Source organism: Morus notabilis, unplaced genomic scaffold (assembly GCF_000414095.1).
Source record: "Morus notabilis unplaced genomic scaffold, ASM41409v2 Scaffold382, whole genome shotgun sequence".
NCBI lineage: Eukaryota > Viridiplantae > Streptophyta > Magnoliopsida > Rosales > Moraceae > Morus > Morus notabilis.
Window position 1 is genome coordinate 313,162 of NW_010364200.1, and position 16,534 is coordinate 329,695.

Consider the following 16,534-nt stretch of genomic DNA (forward strand, 5'->3'; position numbering starts at 1 on the left):
TCTAAAATTAAATACTCAAAAAATAATTAATTGAGAATTAATTATTATTTAAATAATGTGATTATTTAAATTTAAATTTGAATTGTGAACATAATTTAAATTTATCCTTTTGAACTTATTTGATAAGTTGTTCAATTTAGAATTCAAATTAATTTAAGTTTGACTTAAATTCGAATTTGAATTTGAATTAAAATTAGATTACATGATAAAGGATAAAGTCTCTTCCTTCCCTATCTAATTTGACGCCACACACACAAGGTTAGAAAACCCTTAGGGTGGCTAGCCACATTAGGGATAATGAGAGGAGATTTTGTTGTTCCAAATTCAAATAAGAGATAGAGATTTGATTCCTTTTTGAAGTTTGACTTCTACTCTTTATATATGAGAATGATAGAAAATTGTGGACACAATTTTTGAAAAACATTATTCAGCCCTAATTGGATTGGTGGCCGAAATTCATATAGGAAAAAATAGAGGAAAATTTTTTCTCTCAAAAAAATTCCACATCGTGCATGCGTTGGTGTTTGTGGAAATTTGAGTGTTTCAGAAACTTATTTTGTCTCACGTGTGCCCACACACACGTCTACGTGGAATCAAGGAATCGACGTGGAAAACTTTGGTATTCTAAACACAAAGCTTGGAGTAAGGACTGTTCATGGTCAAAGAACTCAAGTTATCATCCGAGTCGACTTCCAGGTATTTTTACGGATTAAGTTCTATATATAAATTAATGTGATTAATTTATTCATGCATAAATTAATATAATCTATAGAGTATCTCAAAAGTTTTATGAAAATTTTTGTTATACACGATCCGTCTTTTCCCCACGCTTCTACAGCCGACTTCTGATTCAGCTACCAACAGTTCCCTGTTCTTTTTGACCTGTGATGTATTTTGCTTCATACAAACTAAAATTTTTTTCTAACATTTTCTTAGCGTCAGTAATACTTAGTTGCATATCTATTTCTAAATTCTCTGCGGTAGCAGTCATCAATGATTCAGTTTCATCTACTCCGCACCTAGGATCTAAAATGGTTGCCAATGCATATAACATGGGACAACCTAACCAATAACTTTTAAATTTATTTTCCATTAAGTTAACTATATTTTCAAAAAGTTATGTATCCCTATAATAAGAAAATGTTTCTGAAATATTAAATAGTTGATGTAAAACTAAATGTGCAATATGGTAATAAACTCCAGAAAGTAATTCAGTAGCATTGTAAAAAACTTCTAGAAATTTAAAAAAATACTCAGCAATCTGCCAATCAGGATCGAAAATTAAAATTTGATCGTTCTTACTGTTTACGTATGTCATGATAAGCTGTGAATATGAGAGTGCTTCTTTCAACATTATATATGTTGAATTCCACCTATGTCTCACGTCAGTTGGAAACTTTCTTGGGCGCATCTGGCTGTTCCTGCAATATTGTTTGAATTCTTAGAGCCGAGCTCCAGAACTAGATATGAATGATAATGATTCTCTAATATTTGTAAGATTAGCTGAAATATGTTCAATTTCTGCCTGAACTACTAAATTAATTATGTGACATGCACACCGTTGATGAAAATTTTTCCCTCCAAATGCTGGTTTCAAACTACGTTTAAACAGATTAATTGTAGCTGTATTAGCTGACGCATTATCAAAAGTAATTGTTAAAATTTTATCTTCTATCCCATAAAACTCAAAAATTTCCATTATTGTATTAAAAATAGCTGTTGCGTTATGAGGGTATAGACATAAACGAAAATCAATTATTCTTTTTTGTAAAACCCAATCGTCATCAACGTAGTGCGCTGTGACATATAAATATCCAGTTTTATTGCACCCCTCCCACATATCAGAAGTGCAAGAGACAGTAGCATTAAAAGTCCTAAAATTATCAACACGAGATTATCTCATTGCATAAAAAACTTTCATGCAATCAGAACGAGTTGTGTTTCTACTTACCAGTTTAAATTGTGGGGAAAAGGCTGTCTGGATGAATTCTTCGAATGAGGCATCATCTGTAAAAGAAAGAGGCAATTCGGCACTAGCTAGAAATTTAGCTAGTGCCTCACGAGCACGTTGTGCATCGTATGTAAAATTTTGTAACCCCTGTGATGTGAGTGATAGTGTTTGTTGGCAGGAGTCCACACTCCTACCCTGGTGCAACGGTAGACATACTTTTCAATGTCTATCCAGATGACTAGTACCCCCACATTTTTTATTAGAAAAGTACTTTTTACAACATTTACATACCGCACAAATTTTCATCTCACCTGTTTTTGGATTTGGTCGGAACTCCTCGGTGAAATGTTGTCATACCGGAGAAGTTTGCGGTCTTTTTCCTCTGCTGTGTTCTCCAGCTTCCTCGTTGTGTACTGAAGCATTATCAACCGGAACATTTTCTGGTTCAGTGAGGGTGGGGTTGGGAGGCATCATTTCATCCTCATAAAATGGCTCATCACCAAGCTCAGGAAGAGTAGTGAAATCAGAGAAGTTTTGAGCGGCAATTTCTGAAAATTGATAGAACTTGATTGAACTTTGTAAATGAAAGAGCCAGAAAATGAATGAACGCGAGAGAGAAGCTTAGAATCAAAATCAAAGAGACAAGTTGAGAGATAGAATGAGAGTGAGATGAGAAGTTGAGAGTGAATTGTTGTGTGCGATTTATGGTGGAATTAAGAGGTATTTATAAGGAATTTTGGGGTGAATTTTCAGTTTTTTGCTGTTGAACCCTTTGCAGGCCCAACGTGCGGCACGTGACGGGCCTCCCGTTTGGCCCGTCACGTGCCAAACAGGAGGCATGTGACGGGCCAAACGGGAGGCCCGTCACGTGCCGCCCGTTGGGCCTGCGAAGGGCTCCCTGGACCAAATGAAATGGGCTATTTCATGGGCCATTACGCAGGCTTAGGCCGGGCCGTATCAAGGCTTGGGCCGGGCCGAACAAGGGCCGTGCCACGGGCCTCCACGTACTTGGGCCGCGGGTTGAGAAGTTGAGGCCCATCCCTAGCCCATTACACGTGCTGTGCCGGCACGGCCCGGAACAGTAGCGAACCGGACCGTGCCGAATCAAGCACTATTACGGGCTGGGCCGGGCCATCCATAGACGCCCCGGCCCATTTGACATCTCTACCCAACAGAAGGGGTTACAATCCCCATACGGTCTCGTTCATTTCACTAATTCAAATTTTACTACAGTAAAAAATTCTAAAAAATAATCACATAATTTTTTTACTACAGAATCAGTATCGCGTAGTACCTTACTGTAATGGTAGTCTATAACTATTTAGTAACAAAACTCCCTCCCAACCAAAAAAAAAAAAAAACTACTTAGTAACAAAACAAATGTTTCGCAATGCTCTCAGCAGTATCTTAAAACTGCATGTACCTCTCACGTTTATGAACTTGAATAAGAAATCATTTTGAAGAAAAATACCATTTAACAAGCGGCATGGCCTCCATAAATGAGGAATAAATCATTCGGAAAGTACTTCTAAAAAAAGAACAAGATATCTTTCTACTTCTTGTAGGTCTTTATCTCTTTGATTATACCGTCCGTCAATGAATCGACATCATTATTCTTGCCAAAAAATTTTACGAACTGCATGTCAGGACCCATCAAGTACCTGCACAGGATTTCCATAAAGATTCTTATATTAGAAATAAATCATTTGGACTAAAACCTAAGAACGCAATAATAAAATAATAAAATAACATAGAACACCATGCCTAGATACTAACAATGTTGGCAAATCCCTACATGCCATAAATTACCTTAAATAAAAAAAGCCATGAATTTCACTAAAAATAAAATAAAATAAAAGCAATTAGAAATGTTCAACAAGGTTATCATTGAAATTTTAAAATTGAGAATGAAGTTCTGCAGGAGATGAAAGTATTAAATGGCCTAAAAGTTCTAGACCCCTAATTAGAAAAACTAACCAAGAAATGCAATTAAAAAACTATCTTGTGACGATGATGACAAATTGAGGTGAAAATAACAAATACGTTACAGAGTTCAATAGTCATAAAAAAAGTCTTCAGCCATCACCCCCCTTCAAAATTGCCACTGAATGTTGGCATATGGTGATATCATATAATACGCAAAAATGGAAGAACAAAGCATGAAAAACTTGATCATACATCACAATAGAATGGTCGACAAGGTAATCGGAGTCTTCCTCTGCCGTCTTCATATAATACACTCGATATGCACGAGCAACATTCCGTATCTCATCTGAGTCGCCAGTTAACCCAACTAACTTTGGATGGAACTCTGGAGAGTAAACAAAACACAAGGGGGAAAAGTTGAAATAAAGAAGACGAGAATAAACATCAAAACAAGCAAACAATAACAGATATTAATTCATTCGGATAAATAACTATTAGGCCCGTTCTTTTTGTAGGTTCAAATCACAATTCGACTTTTTTCCTACATTTTTTTTGCTCACAAAAATTTGAATTTCAGTTTCAGCTTTCCACTGAAACCTATGAAAAGAACACCCAAGAAAATTCTTCTTTCAAAATCACCTTTGACATATTCACCAACTTGCTCAACAGTGTCTCGCTCAGGATCAACAGAGATGAACACAGGTACAATTTCAATCCCCACTTTTTGTTCTGCATCATAGTCGACACAAAAACAAAATAAGGGAAAGTATTCTGAAAAACATGTTATGCTGACATATAGCTGAAATTAAGAAGATGAAGTGCCTTGACCTCTCATCCAAATTCCTAATTGCTGCAATAAGAGCTATGAAGGAAGTTACATATACTTTCCCAGTACATCATGATGAAAGATCGCAAAACTTGATTATTGGAAACACCTAGAAATGACTTTCTAAAGAGTAAAGGTTATGAGAATTACAAGATGACAAAGTGCGGCTGCAGTGGACGTGTAAAATACTCAGTCATAAGTACATAAGTAGTCATGGAAGATAGAACATATACACACATCAAGTTCTTATAATTCTTAATATTAATTCCAAAATGAAATTAGTGTCGAAGTATCTTGACAATGAGAATTTGATCTGCTTGATATAATTAATGTTTATTCTGTAACTGAGTCCAGAAACAAAAACACAACTCACTTATTTTATCAACTGCAGCAGCTAACTTTTGCAGCTCATCGGGGCAGATATCCGGGCAGTGAGTGAAACCAAAGTATATCAAATTCCACTTTCCCAAGAAATCCTTCTCAGTTACACGCTTCCCTTCATGGTTAATAAGATTAAACGGCCCTCCAATGGCAGCTTTTCCCACAGATGGTCCATGTATTATTTCCTTAGAAGCGCTATATATTTCTGCAGCAAAATAAATACAGGAAAAGATTGTAAAAAAATGAAGTTTTACTACAAATGAATAAATCAAGTGACGTTTAGGTTAAACAATCCTTAAGATCATTCTAGTAACATCAAAGTTACCAATAACCTCTCCAAGCATGTGCCATCCCAGCTCCTGAAAATATTTTGATGTTTTAAATAAAGACAATTAAAACAAATTCTACTCACTATTGCAATAACGCCTTTGTATACAATAGCGCCTTTGTATACATCTAAGTTAATTTTCCGGAACGATTTAAACCCATTACTATATCACTTTCATTAAACTCTGAGATCCAAGTCAGCATCACAGCTAACTAACATCCTACTCACCATAATAGTCTACCTTCTATATGGTTTTTCTTTTCCTTGTCGTAGTACAAGACAATTCCTGCTCCAGTTGCTATCAGCAAAAGGAAACTTAACCACGAAACTGGCTGCAAAAATTTCAACATAATAAGGTCAGAAAGGCGACAGCTCTAAAGAAAACTTTATAAGGTTTGTCTCGCGAAGGAACATCCTCCGTAACATTCAGAAATGAAAGGCGGAACATGATATTTATTCTATTTAACAATGACATTAGAAAGGTGTAACACTAGTCCGGAATTACAAATCTCTAACTAAATTCTTGTTGTTAGCTTTTCTAGCGTCATTGTTGCATAAAATAAATAACATTTTCCAAACTTTATATATCCACACAAATACTATAAATATTTACCCCTCCTCGGACGGATTTCCCAGTATTACTGCTCTGATGAGATTCACCAGACTTTTCTTCTTTACCAGAATTAGCTTCTCCCGCTGTTTTTGATTCTTCATTAGCTGGATTCACTTTAGCATCACTGGTTGTTGAAAATAGACATCTCTGATATACAACCAAAGATTGCGTTCCAAGCCCTCGAGGTAATAACACCTTTACATTTATAAAACAAAAAAAAAGCTTTTTCATTGAATTTTACTCGGAAATTTTGGAAAATCAGAGGTTACATATATATATATATTCCCTAGAATCAAACGCATAAGAATAAGAAAAGAAAAGAGAATGAGAAATTACGGAAAGGAAACGCACCGACTGAAGAAGAGCGAGAGGCCCTCGGTATTGAAGCGCCTCGTGGAGTGGCAAAAACGGCGACGGCGACGGGCGTCGGGACAGAGCGTGCAGGTGAAGAAGAGAGCGACAAATGTGGTGAAAACTGGAAGATTTTTTGGAAATGAGATTCGCCATTAATGGATTGAGCAAGGAACAGAAGAAAAGCTTCTGGATCTTCCCGCAAATGAAAAAACTAAAACCCTTTTACTTTGGCCGCATACAACAGACGAGGGTTTTATATTTTGATTTCTCTCGGGCTATTTTGTTGTTGTTTATTTGTTGTTATTTATTTGTTATTTTGATTTTTAATTCGAGTTGAGATGTGATTTTATGTGAGAGTTTTTTACTGTAGTAAAAAAGTTAAATGTGACTGTTTCTGAGAGCTTTTTACTGTAGCAAAACTCGAATTCTAAACTCGAATCGGTGAGTTGAACGATGCCTTTACCTGTTCCTTGGTCCTTGCTTCACGGATAGACTATATTTTTATTATTTGATTAATTTTTTAACAGTTAAATTTTTATTAGAAATAATTTTATGTAACGCGTTGTAAATTTTTAATATGAATCAATATAAATTTAATTATTAAAAAATAAATCTAATAGTTAAAAATAATTACTCTAATTAGTAAAGTAAAATAAGTTGTTTCACTATTAAAATTCTCAAATTATTTTTCTAATTTACATTAAAATTTTAAAGCAATTAGGATTTGGACACCGCTCTTACAAGTTCCAACAGAAAATTTAATCGAAGAAATTTAGTAGGTTGGGATTAAAATGTGACAAACTTACCTTATCATGATGTAAGCAAAAAAGAACTATATATATCCCCAATGAAATACGATTTTCATCTTGCATTTTTTAGAAAGAATGAAAAACATATATCTTTTTATTTATAAAATACATCCTATACAATTTAGTTGAGAAAACGGTTGTTAAAAAAAATGATAGATGCAATGGTTGGTGGGTGAAAAGAGGAGAGACAATACAATTTAGTTGTAGGATTTTTTTTTTTTTAAATAATAAAAGGGATGTGACAACTGATAATCAAAATGTGTATTTAAGTGATGTAAGAAAGGGTGTGAGCAAAGTAGAATAGGTGTGGCAATATATCTACCCATTAAAAAAAATAAATCCTTCAAATTTTGATATTTAAAACGATGCAAATACCCCTTTCACTAAATGGAATTTGAGTTAAAAAAATCTCCACGCAAAAAAAAAAAAAAACAAAACAAAACAAAACCCCTTACTTGAAAAAATTCAAAATACAAAAATGAAAAATCTATTAAAAGAAAGATCTTTCTTGTTGCTTCATTTTCTGATCATTGTATCTAATCAATCACACAGATTAAAAAAAGTATGCAAAAAGGACACTTTCACATGAACGGATGAAAATAAAACATTTTCAATAGTTCATTTTTTCATTGCCTACCAAAGATTCTATTTGAAAGAAATCTTCCTTGCCCACCACAATGACCCACGGCTGTTGGGTAGTAGAGGGATGTTGCAATCCTACCAAGGAGGGGCTGATTTGCTACTTCACAGGGCTCTATAGTGATGTAGAGGAAGCTTGAAAATAAATTGTAGTCTGTTGATACACATAGAATATCAGAAAACAAGAGTGCAAGTAATTCGTTGATTCGTGGGAATACCGAAAAACAAGCAATTGGTGAGAATAATCTCAGATTTTATTAATAATTCAACTGATAAATACAATGCTGATAAAGCCTTTAAATTAGGGGTGGTAATTCGTGTTGCTATGTCGTGTTCGTGTCGTGTTGACCTCTTCAGTTAACACGGTAAGACTTGACACGAACACGATCCGTTTATTATTCGTGTCAAAAAATAAAACCCAAACACGACGTGTATATTGGCGGGTTGACACAACACGACACGACTAAACCGTTTATTAAACAGGTCATAATAGTGTCGTGTCAACCTGTTTCTAATAACCCGTTTATTAACTCGTTTATAAAATGAGTGATAATAAGGTCGTGTCAACCCATTTCTCAAACTATTTTCTAAGTTGATTCTCAACATAGGTAACAAACGGGTTATAATTATATTGTGTATTCGTGTTATCCAAATATGACACGTTTAATAAATGAGTTACGACAGGTCAATTGCGGATTGGTGGGTCAACTTGAAAATGACGCGCTATTTAATCTTGTTTCACGGGTTTGATATGATTTTGACCCAAACTTATTTATGATAAACTCAAACTCATTAATTTCGTGTGAGTTTCGAGTCGTGTCGTCGTATTATTACCTAGATTGTCAGTCCTACTTTAAATAGCCAATTGAAAACAAACTAAAAGGAAACGACCTCAAAACTAATTTTAGAAACTAGAAAAAGAAAACTAAAATGGAAAAGTAACTAAAGAGAAGAAGTGCATAAATAACTTAAATGAAAAAGGAAACAAAGAAAATGAAACAATTAAGAAGTTAGAAACTAAGGTCTCGTTCATTTCACCGATTTGAGTTTTCAATTTTAGATTTTTACAGTAAAAAGCTCTCAAAAAATGTCATATCTAACTTTTTTTACTACAGTAAAAAGCTCTAAAAAAATGTCATATCTCAGCTCGAATTGAAAACTCGAGTCCGTGAACGAGGCCTTTATTGCTTAATCGCCAATCTTCGAATCTTGAGACTCCACCCTCCAATAGTTAACCGCACGTGTCCAACCGGTTAACCGGTTGATATGTCTTGCAGCTCCCTCGCGCTGCATCAGATAGCCTTTGAGGTTTCGTCATGTAGGGCTACAACCCACACGCTTAATTATGTCTTATTTTTAAATTGAATATGATGCATAATATTATATTGTACATGTAATATTAAGTATGATGTTTTGTACATGCCGATATATGATAACTAACTGAGGATATCCAACAAATAATTCAAGTGACGGAAAAGATCCACCCGTCCCACCAACTTAAACAACTTAATGTGAAAGAGACGAAGATTGTTTTTCTTCGTGCGGCGGGTAGACGAGATGCCCACCGTAGCCCCAAACCCACATGTTGCCATCAGTGAGCCGCAAGGAGGCACGACCCTGACCACAGTGAGCAAGGAGGCAAGGGTGGGTGGCCTATACTTTGTCTTCTCTTTCTTTCTTTCTTTCTATGTTTTTTTGTTTTTTTGTTTTTTTGGGAGGGGAATAGGAATTGTTTTACAAATCGCATAATAATCATTCATTCTCGTATGTACTTGTTAACTAATAGAACAAAATATTTTAAAAATGCCCACATTATGCTCAACTATTCATTACAAACTTAAATTAATTGTTAAATTAAATATTGGTTAATTAAACTAATTGATAAAACTTATATTAATTAACCACTTTACTTGATAAATCTTATATCTAATATTACTAACTTAAACGGACCATTTTCTTCGTCAATAGTTTGACAATTTACCAAAAAGAAAAATAACTCATTATTAGCGTTTCTCGCATCTCATCATTGGACAATTTAAGCCCCGTTCATTTCGCTGATTCGAGTTTAGAATTCGAGTTTTGCTACAGTAAAAAATTCTCACAAACAATCAAATCTAACTTTTTTGCTACAGTAAAAATCTCTCACATAAAGGCCCCGTTCACTTTACCGATTCGAGTTTAAAATTCAAATTTTGCTACAGTAAAAAGCTCTAAAAAACAGTCACATCTAACTTTTTTGCTACAGTAAAAAACTCTCACATAAAATCACATCTCAACTCGAATTAAAAATTCGAATTAGTGAACTAAACGGGCCCAAAATCACATCTTAACTCGAATTAAAAACTCGAATTAGCGAACTAAACGGGCCCTTAGTAAATACACATTCAAACCATGACTACCGCAAGCCATGCCGCGCTACAATAATCAAACAAAATAGTTCAAGAAAGAACCAAAAAAAAAAAAAAAAGCTTGAAAAATATGGCCGCGTATGTCACCATCACAGTGCTCCGATTCACTTACACGGGATTAAGTCAATATTTCAACATTTTTCCTTCCATCAGTTCACATGGCATCATCAAATTAGATCTTGATTAAGAATCTACAACGCAATAACACGTTCATTTCCAGAATCAGGAATATTTATGATGTTTTTTGTTTATTTTGAGGGGAAATGTTTATCATGCTTACGAACGACGAAAAAGTGAAAAGAAACTTTGTGCATGTACAAGAGCATCAGCTTACAGGAACATACGAGGTGAAAGGATGCCGAGCCGACACAACTCTTACTTTATTTTTTATAGAACGAGCCAACACTATAATGTCCGATCATGCAAATTGTCTTAATATCAAACTTAATCCCAGCGGGTTTTTCCCATCCTTTGTTACACTGCGCGCAAAAATAATTGTAACAGAAATTATAGCACTGAACAGCCCAGAAATATTTATAATATCGGTCTCCAAAATCTCGCAATGTACAAAATTTGTGACCCTTGCAGAGGTGAAACACAGAACTTTACATTAGCGTCCCTCCACGTTCGCACTCACCTACTATGAGCGTCACTGATGCTTATTAGACTGCAACGGAATGATCAGATTAGTAAAACACCAAAGGAAAGATCTGAGACAGAGTAAAATTCTATAGAAGAGATTTGTACTTTCTTTTATTTTGACTGAGTTAAAAAAAATAAAATATCGCTTTAGATAAAAGAACCAACCTCAAAGTTCTTTGATAGATCCTTCATCTGTTCAGCAAGCTCTTGCCTTTTCTTCACAGCTGTAAGATCAAATCATGTTACAAGCACATCAAGTCAGTCTATGCATATTACTGTAAAAATACTGAGTAAGAAAACCATTCGATTCGAATGTACCCATAGTTGACATGTCCTCCATCCTCTTGGATGTCCTCACAGCGAATCTTTGAAATGCAGGGCTAAGAAAATGCATTTAGAAACGGTTTAGTGACAGCTGACATGAGAGTTTCTAAGCTAGATAATTCCATCAACCAAGCTCAGTAACTAACTTTGGAATCTCACGAGGTATCGGTTCTTTAAAGCTTGTCCGATACTCAACTATTACTCATGCACAGATTCAGACAAAAAGAAGAAATATTCAAACGCTATCAGTACAATAATCCATCAGGAATATTGAATGCGTCGAAACCTCTACACTTACCAATCAGTAAAACAAATTTTAAGAGGGGACCCAAAAAAAAAAAAAAAAAAAAAGCAGCCTCAGTCCCTTAGATGTAAATTACTGCAGTCATCTCTGCGATCATTACAAGCCTACAAAGAGTCATCACTGGCAACAACAAGAAAACAGATTTACCAAAACATCCATCGAAGTATCAACAATCATTTCCATTTTTAAGAATCTCAAATCACATTGCTTCTCTTCTAAAACATTATAAAGCAAGTATGGAAGTGCTTCCTACAGGATCGCTGAATCCATGAAGAACTTGAGGAGAGATATTAAAAGAATAACAGATGTGTAATGACAACCATTAACAAGTCCTGGACTCAGAGTCTCCAGCAAAATACACTTCCGAAGAAGGTAGTCCCAGGTAAAGGAAAACAATCATGGCATTCATTTGACAATTTTTATAATGAAATAGACAATTGAACAAACCATAACAACCAATAATTTTCAGTAACCCTAGTATAAAAGGAGGTCTACCACCTCCACTACATAGTCAGCAAGAAGGAGATAAAATAGTCTCAGCCCTTAGATATAGGCATCGTTCAGTTCGCAGATTCAAGTTTTTAATTCGAGTTGATATGTGATTTTATGTGAGAGCTTTTCACTGTAGCAGAAAAGTTAGGAGTTGTTTGGTTGGGGATGGTTCGTGGTTCGCTACAGTGTTTTCTCTCACAAAAAATACACATAAATCAAAAATGGTTCTAATCTCATGATTCTAATCCATGAACCAAACGTCTCCTTAGATGTGACTTTTTGTGAGAGCTTTTAACTGTAGCAAAACTGGAATTGAAAACTCGAATTGGTGAAATGAACGAGGCCATAGTAATTACTGCATTCAATTCTGCAATCATTACAAGCCTATGAAGGGTCATCATTGACAGTAGAAAGAGACACACAGACGAACAATGATAGGGAGGGCCATAAAGATCAATTTTCCCATAAGACTACTTTGAGGTTTACCTCTTTACCTAGTTTGCATTGTCCTAAAGGTAATAGAAATACTATATAATTAAACTAGTCAGCGATGAACATCAACTTCAAAGAACCCCACTCACAACAAAATAACATGACAGATATACTAGGAGATTAAGAAATGTGTATTACTCCAATTATCCAAAGAGGAGAATCCTGACAGCTATTTTGTCCAATCTATTCGTACCAATACAATTAAGGCCTTTTAAAATAATAATAATTAAAAAAAAGCTTTATAAAAAAAACTGGAAGGAGATAAATTAACTTTCCTATCAATTTCATTAAGTAAAAAGAGTTTAAAAAAAAGGAATTTAAAGAAAAGGTTTACAAAAGGGGAAAAAATCCAAACACCAAAGAGAATATGTTCTTAACCTTCTGAGCTGCAGCGTATAACATTTTACACTGCAGATTACATACATCAGAAGTTCGAGATTTTTTCTCGCTTCTGGGAGCAAACTGTTCAGGCAGTGATTGTTCTGGTCCTTCTGGACGGCCTAAACGAGAAGCTTTAATCTAGTAGCTTCATCGAATTCAGCCTCCAAATCACTAGCACAGGCATTTCAAGTTTGGACTTAGATTGAAAAATTCAAATTTATATATACATACATATTAAAAAAAAATATTAAATCCTTGGCAGTACGATAATATCTTTATTGGAAGGAAGCAAGAGAACAATAAAAAAAAAAAGAAAAAGAAGAAGGTAGTTGTCAAGTGGACAAAAATTTTCCAAAACGTTGAAAGCTGTGGCACACTAAGTTTATGCCACAGCCAAAGCAAGTCTAAAAGTTGGAATTCCTTTAGCTTCAAGGGAACGAGCCACTTGGGAACAGAGGATCCTAGTGGCCAGAGAAAGAAGCTTCCGGAACTTACAATACAAGGATATTCAGAAATACCAAAAAAAAGTAAATAAATAAAACAAATAAAGGCTTGAGAGTAATTACCTGTTCGCAAGGCTGTTGACAAGAAGCTCATTCACAAGGTACGAAACAACTCTGTGCATAAAATTCCCACCCGCCATGATCTTCTGTCCAGCTATCTAATTAAGCTGCCAAGAAGAAAACCAAAACACGTCAGCATAAAAATGCAATATAATGGAAATTGTGGAATCATTGACTGATAATTATTTTCTAAAACCTCTTTGTTTGCAATACTCATTGAAAATTCTAGCAGCATTTGATCGAGTTAATTTTTCAAACCTTTTTTAGCATCACATATGTTCTTCTGATTTAAGACTCCACATGGTAGCTATAGTGGCTGCATAAACATATATATGGTCATTGGACTGTAACTTTATCATGGTTAATTGCTTACAAAGTTGCATTTCATCATTACTTAAGAGTCAAAACTTCGCATAATAAAGAAGTTTCTTTTGTTTTTTTTTTTGGGTTAAGAAGACTTCATTAAACCAAGTAACCAATTGAAAGAAAAAAGAGAGCAAGGACCAAGAGGCACCAGAGACCACGATAACAACACAGGAACAACATAACTAACATAAGAAATTGAAACAACCATGAGCCATGAAAACATCCCCAACAGAAGTTTAAATATCGCTTCTGAATCGCTTAGAATTCAGAAGTTCAACCGTATAGAACAAGCCCATTGAAACTCTATATTCAGCTGCTTCTATACAAGTGCTCACTCAACAATCATCTCACGCATACATACCACAGAAAAGCAAAAAAGAGAAAGTTCAGATTATATCCTTGCATCAATTACTACGGAAATGATCAAATTCCAAGTTTATTTCTCAAGCTTCCAGATTTCATCCCCAGCTTTGGATTCACAACTAGTTTTACTGAAAACCTCATTAACTCTTATTTAAAAGATTGAGCAAAATCAATCCTGCAGCAAACGAAATAACGAAGCAAATTTGGGGATTAGGGCTCAAAACAAAGCAAGGAGATGAGAGAAACCAGAAGAATCATAACTTTGACTCCGTATTTGGGGCTGGCAGAAAAGTTTTCCCTTATGCCCAAACCCTTGTTTTTCTTTTGGAAACCATAAAAGCAGTTTCAGATTGGAAACCAAACGGACCCAATTAAACCCTAATCGGAAACAGATTTGTCTAATCGATACGATAGATAAGAAAACCTTAATAAATTAGAAGTAAGATGGTCGTAATCCTAAGAAGAAACGGAGGTATGGAACCCTTAAAATGGATGCTATTTTTTTACCTTAAGAGACGTTGAAGATGAACAGAAATCAATTTCTCCAGACTCCAACCTCCTGTCCCCTGAAAGTCGGCGGTGGCGAGCGCGATCTGATGGATCATCTTAAATAGGCGAATTTTGGGTCCCAAGGGTTTGGGAAGTGTGTCCCCAATCTCGGCCCAAATCCAACATGATATAAGTTTACCCAAGGCCCACACTACTCTCTCTTTACGCACGTTCTAATGCCAATATGCAATACTTTTGTGGAATTTGTCTTTCTTTTTTCTGGAATAATAAAAAATAATTGTAGTAAATAGAAGATTTATAAAATTAAATTAAGTAAATAGTAGATTTTAAAATTATTTTAAGTAAATAAAATTTTTTATTTATAATTATTAAAAAATAATTTACATGATAAAAAATCTTTATTTACATGAAAAAAAGAGCTCTGACCAATTATTAAAAAAAATTACATAGAATTTTTTTTTTTTTACTAATCGTAAATAGAAAATTTATAATGTAAACTGTTGTTTACTTTAAATAATTTTAAGATTTGTTATTTACTTCAACTATTTATTATAAATCTGCTTTATCATTCTCCTAACAAAAATTGTTATTAACCTAGAAGTTAGTAAACAAACCACAAAAACACAAAATGCACAATTCCCACAAATGATTTTCCCAATCATTGACTTTCCTAATACCACATCATCAGTTCCTCAAGGTAATAACCCTCTCTACAGGTTAACCACCCTTCATAGATTAGTGAGACACCGAGACCTATTAGTCTTGGCCTAGGGACTAATGGCAGCTGCGGTTCTTGAGAAGATATGGGGATGTTTGTTACTAAAAGTAATAGAAAGTCGACTGTGAGTAAGAAGTCACATAAATTAGAAAGAGGTTAATATGAGAGCATCGACCCATAAACAGAAACAAGAGGACGGCTCAGGAGAGCTGATGGATGATGGTTGAGTGTAGAGAATTTGATGAATGATTTTTGAAAGGACTGTCTCGTTAACTAGACATAGAAACAAGAGGACGGCTCAGGAGAGCTGATGGATGATGGTTGAGTGTAGAGAACTTGATGAATGATTTTTGAAAGGACTGTCTCGTTAACTAGACATAGAAACAAGAGGACAGCTCAGGAGAGCTGATGGATGATGGTTAAGTGTAGAGAACTTGATGAATGATTTTTGAAAGGACTGTCTCGTTAACTAGACATAGTTAGTTGACCGGTTAATCGAACCCAATATTTTATCCCAATTTTGTCTCTCTTATTTGAACTTGAGAATAACTGCAGTTTTAATTCAAATAATCCAATGTATAAATTATCTTATCAAAACAAATATTAAATAAAAATAAAAACATTAATTCAACTAATTTATCATGAATTAATTTACACGATTAATTCAATCGATAAATAACTCACTTTATTAATTCAACCAATTTATCTTGAATTAATTTAAACAATTAATTCAATTAATAAATCACTCATGAACTAATTCCATCCGAACTATAACCTATTGCAGAAATAACATAAGTTATCAAGTTGTAGGAAATATGCCATATCCTATCAGGAAAATATACGAGCTAGCAGAAGGACATGATGGACATGTATTGATCAAGCTCTTATAATCACGACATTATTTGTTAACTCACAAGTTCATCACAATGAATATAAGTTCCAATGCTACTCCATTAAAAGCCTAAAACTGCACTCTCGATCAATACAATATATTTACAAGGCTCTAATTAGCTCTTGTCCACAACCTATTATATTGTGTATCATCCTCATAGGATATCCATAATCGACTTGAGGTCAAGTTCCGTTTTACCTTTCTGATTATATTTATCTTATGTTCCATTATCACTCTATTAAAAAGCCACTA

At 34.6% G+C, this 16,534-nt stretch overlaps 2 protein-coding genes across 3 annotated transcripts; both read right to left on the minus strand.

Moving 5' to 3' along the window:
- Nucleotides 1-3,297: 3,297 nt before the first annotated feature.
- LOC21399441 (protein SCO1 homolog 1, mitochondrial) lies at nucleotides 3,298-6,586 on the minus strand. The gene is made up of 7 exons (XM_024170683.1): nucleotides 6,377-6,586; nucleotides 6,026-6,220; nucleotides 5,654-5,744; nucleotides 5,077-5,289; nucleotides 4,517-4,606; nucleotides 4,130-4,262; nucleotides 3,298-3,612 (listed from the first exon to the last, which is right to left on the minus strand). The coding sequence occupies exons 1-7, from the start codon at nucleotides 6,530-6,532 to the stop codon at nucleotides 3,504-3,506; spliced, it is 987 nt and encodes a 328-aa protein (XP_024026451.1). The 5' UTR covers nucleotides 6,533-6,586; the 3' UTR covers nucleotides 3,298-3,503.
- A 3,990-nt stretch (nucleotides 6,587-10,576) lies between these two features.
- Nucleotides 10,577-14,741, minus strand: LOC21399442. Of its 2 annotated transcripts, XM_024170680.1 has the most exons (6): nucleotides 14,670-14,741; nucleotides 13,692-13,749; nucleotides 13,437-13,540; nucleotides 11,196-11,257; nucleotides 11,043-11,101; nucleotides 10,577-10,902 (listed from the first exon to the last, which is right to left on the minus strand). In XM_024170680.1, the coding sequence occupies exons 3-6, from the start codon at nucleotides 13,511-13,513 to the stop codon at nucleotides 10,885-10,887; spliced, it is 216 nt and encodes a 71-aa protein (XP_024026448.1). In that variant the 5' UTR covers nucleotides 13,514-13,540; nucleotides 13,692-13,749; nucleotides 14,670-14,741; the 3' UTR covers nucleotides 10,577-10,884. The 2 variants fall into 2 exon arrangements, with proteins under 2 accessions (XP_024026448.1, XP_024026449.1); XM_024170681.1 differs by lacking the exon at nucleotides 13,692-13,749 and having other exon boundaries at nucleotides 14,670-14,740.
- Nucleotides 14,742-16,534: the final 1,793 nt, after the last annotated feature.

Coding starts and splice junctions, on each gene's coding strand:
- LOC21399441 (XM_024170683.1), bottom strand. CDS start 6,532: ATGGCGAATCTCATTTCCAAAAAATCTTCCAGTTTTCACCACATTTGT. Junction 5,745..6,025: donor GGAAATCCGTCCGAGGAGGG/GTAAATATTTAT, acceptor AAATTTTTGCAG/CCAGTTTCGTGGTTAAGTTT. Junction 5,290..5,653: donor AAAGAAAAACCATATAGAAG/GTAGACTATTAT, acceptor ATTTTGCTGCAG/AAATATATAGCGCTTCTAAG.
- LOC21399442 (XM_024170680.1), bottom strand. CDS start 13,513: ATGGCGGGTGGGAATTTTATGCACAGAGTTGTTTCGTACCTTGTGAAT. Junction 11,258..13,436: donor GTCAACAGCCTTGCGAACAG/GTAATTACTCTC, acceptor GCATTTTCTTAG/CCCTGCATTTCAAAGATTCG. Junction 11,102..11,195: donor GGAGGACATGTCAACTATGG/GTACATTCGAAT, acceptor TTGATCTTACAG/CTGTGAAGAAAAGGCAAGAG.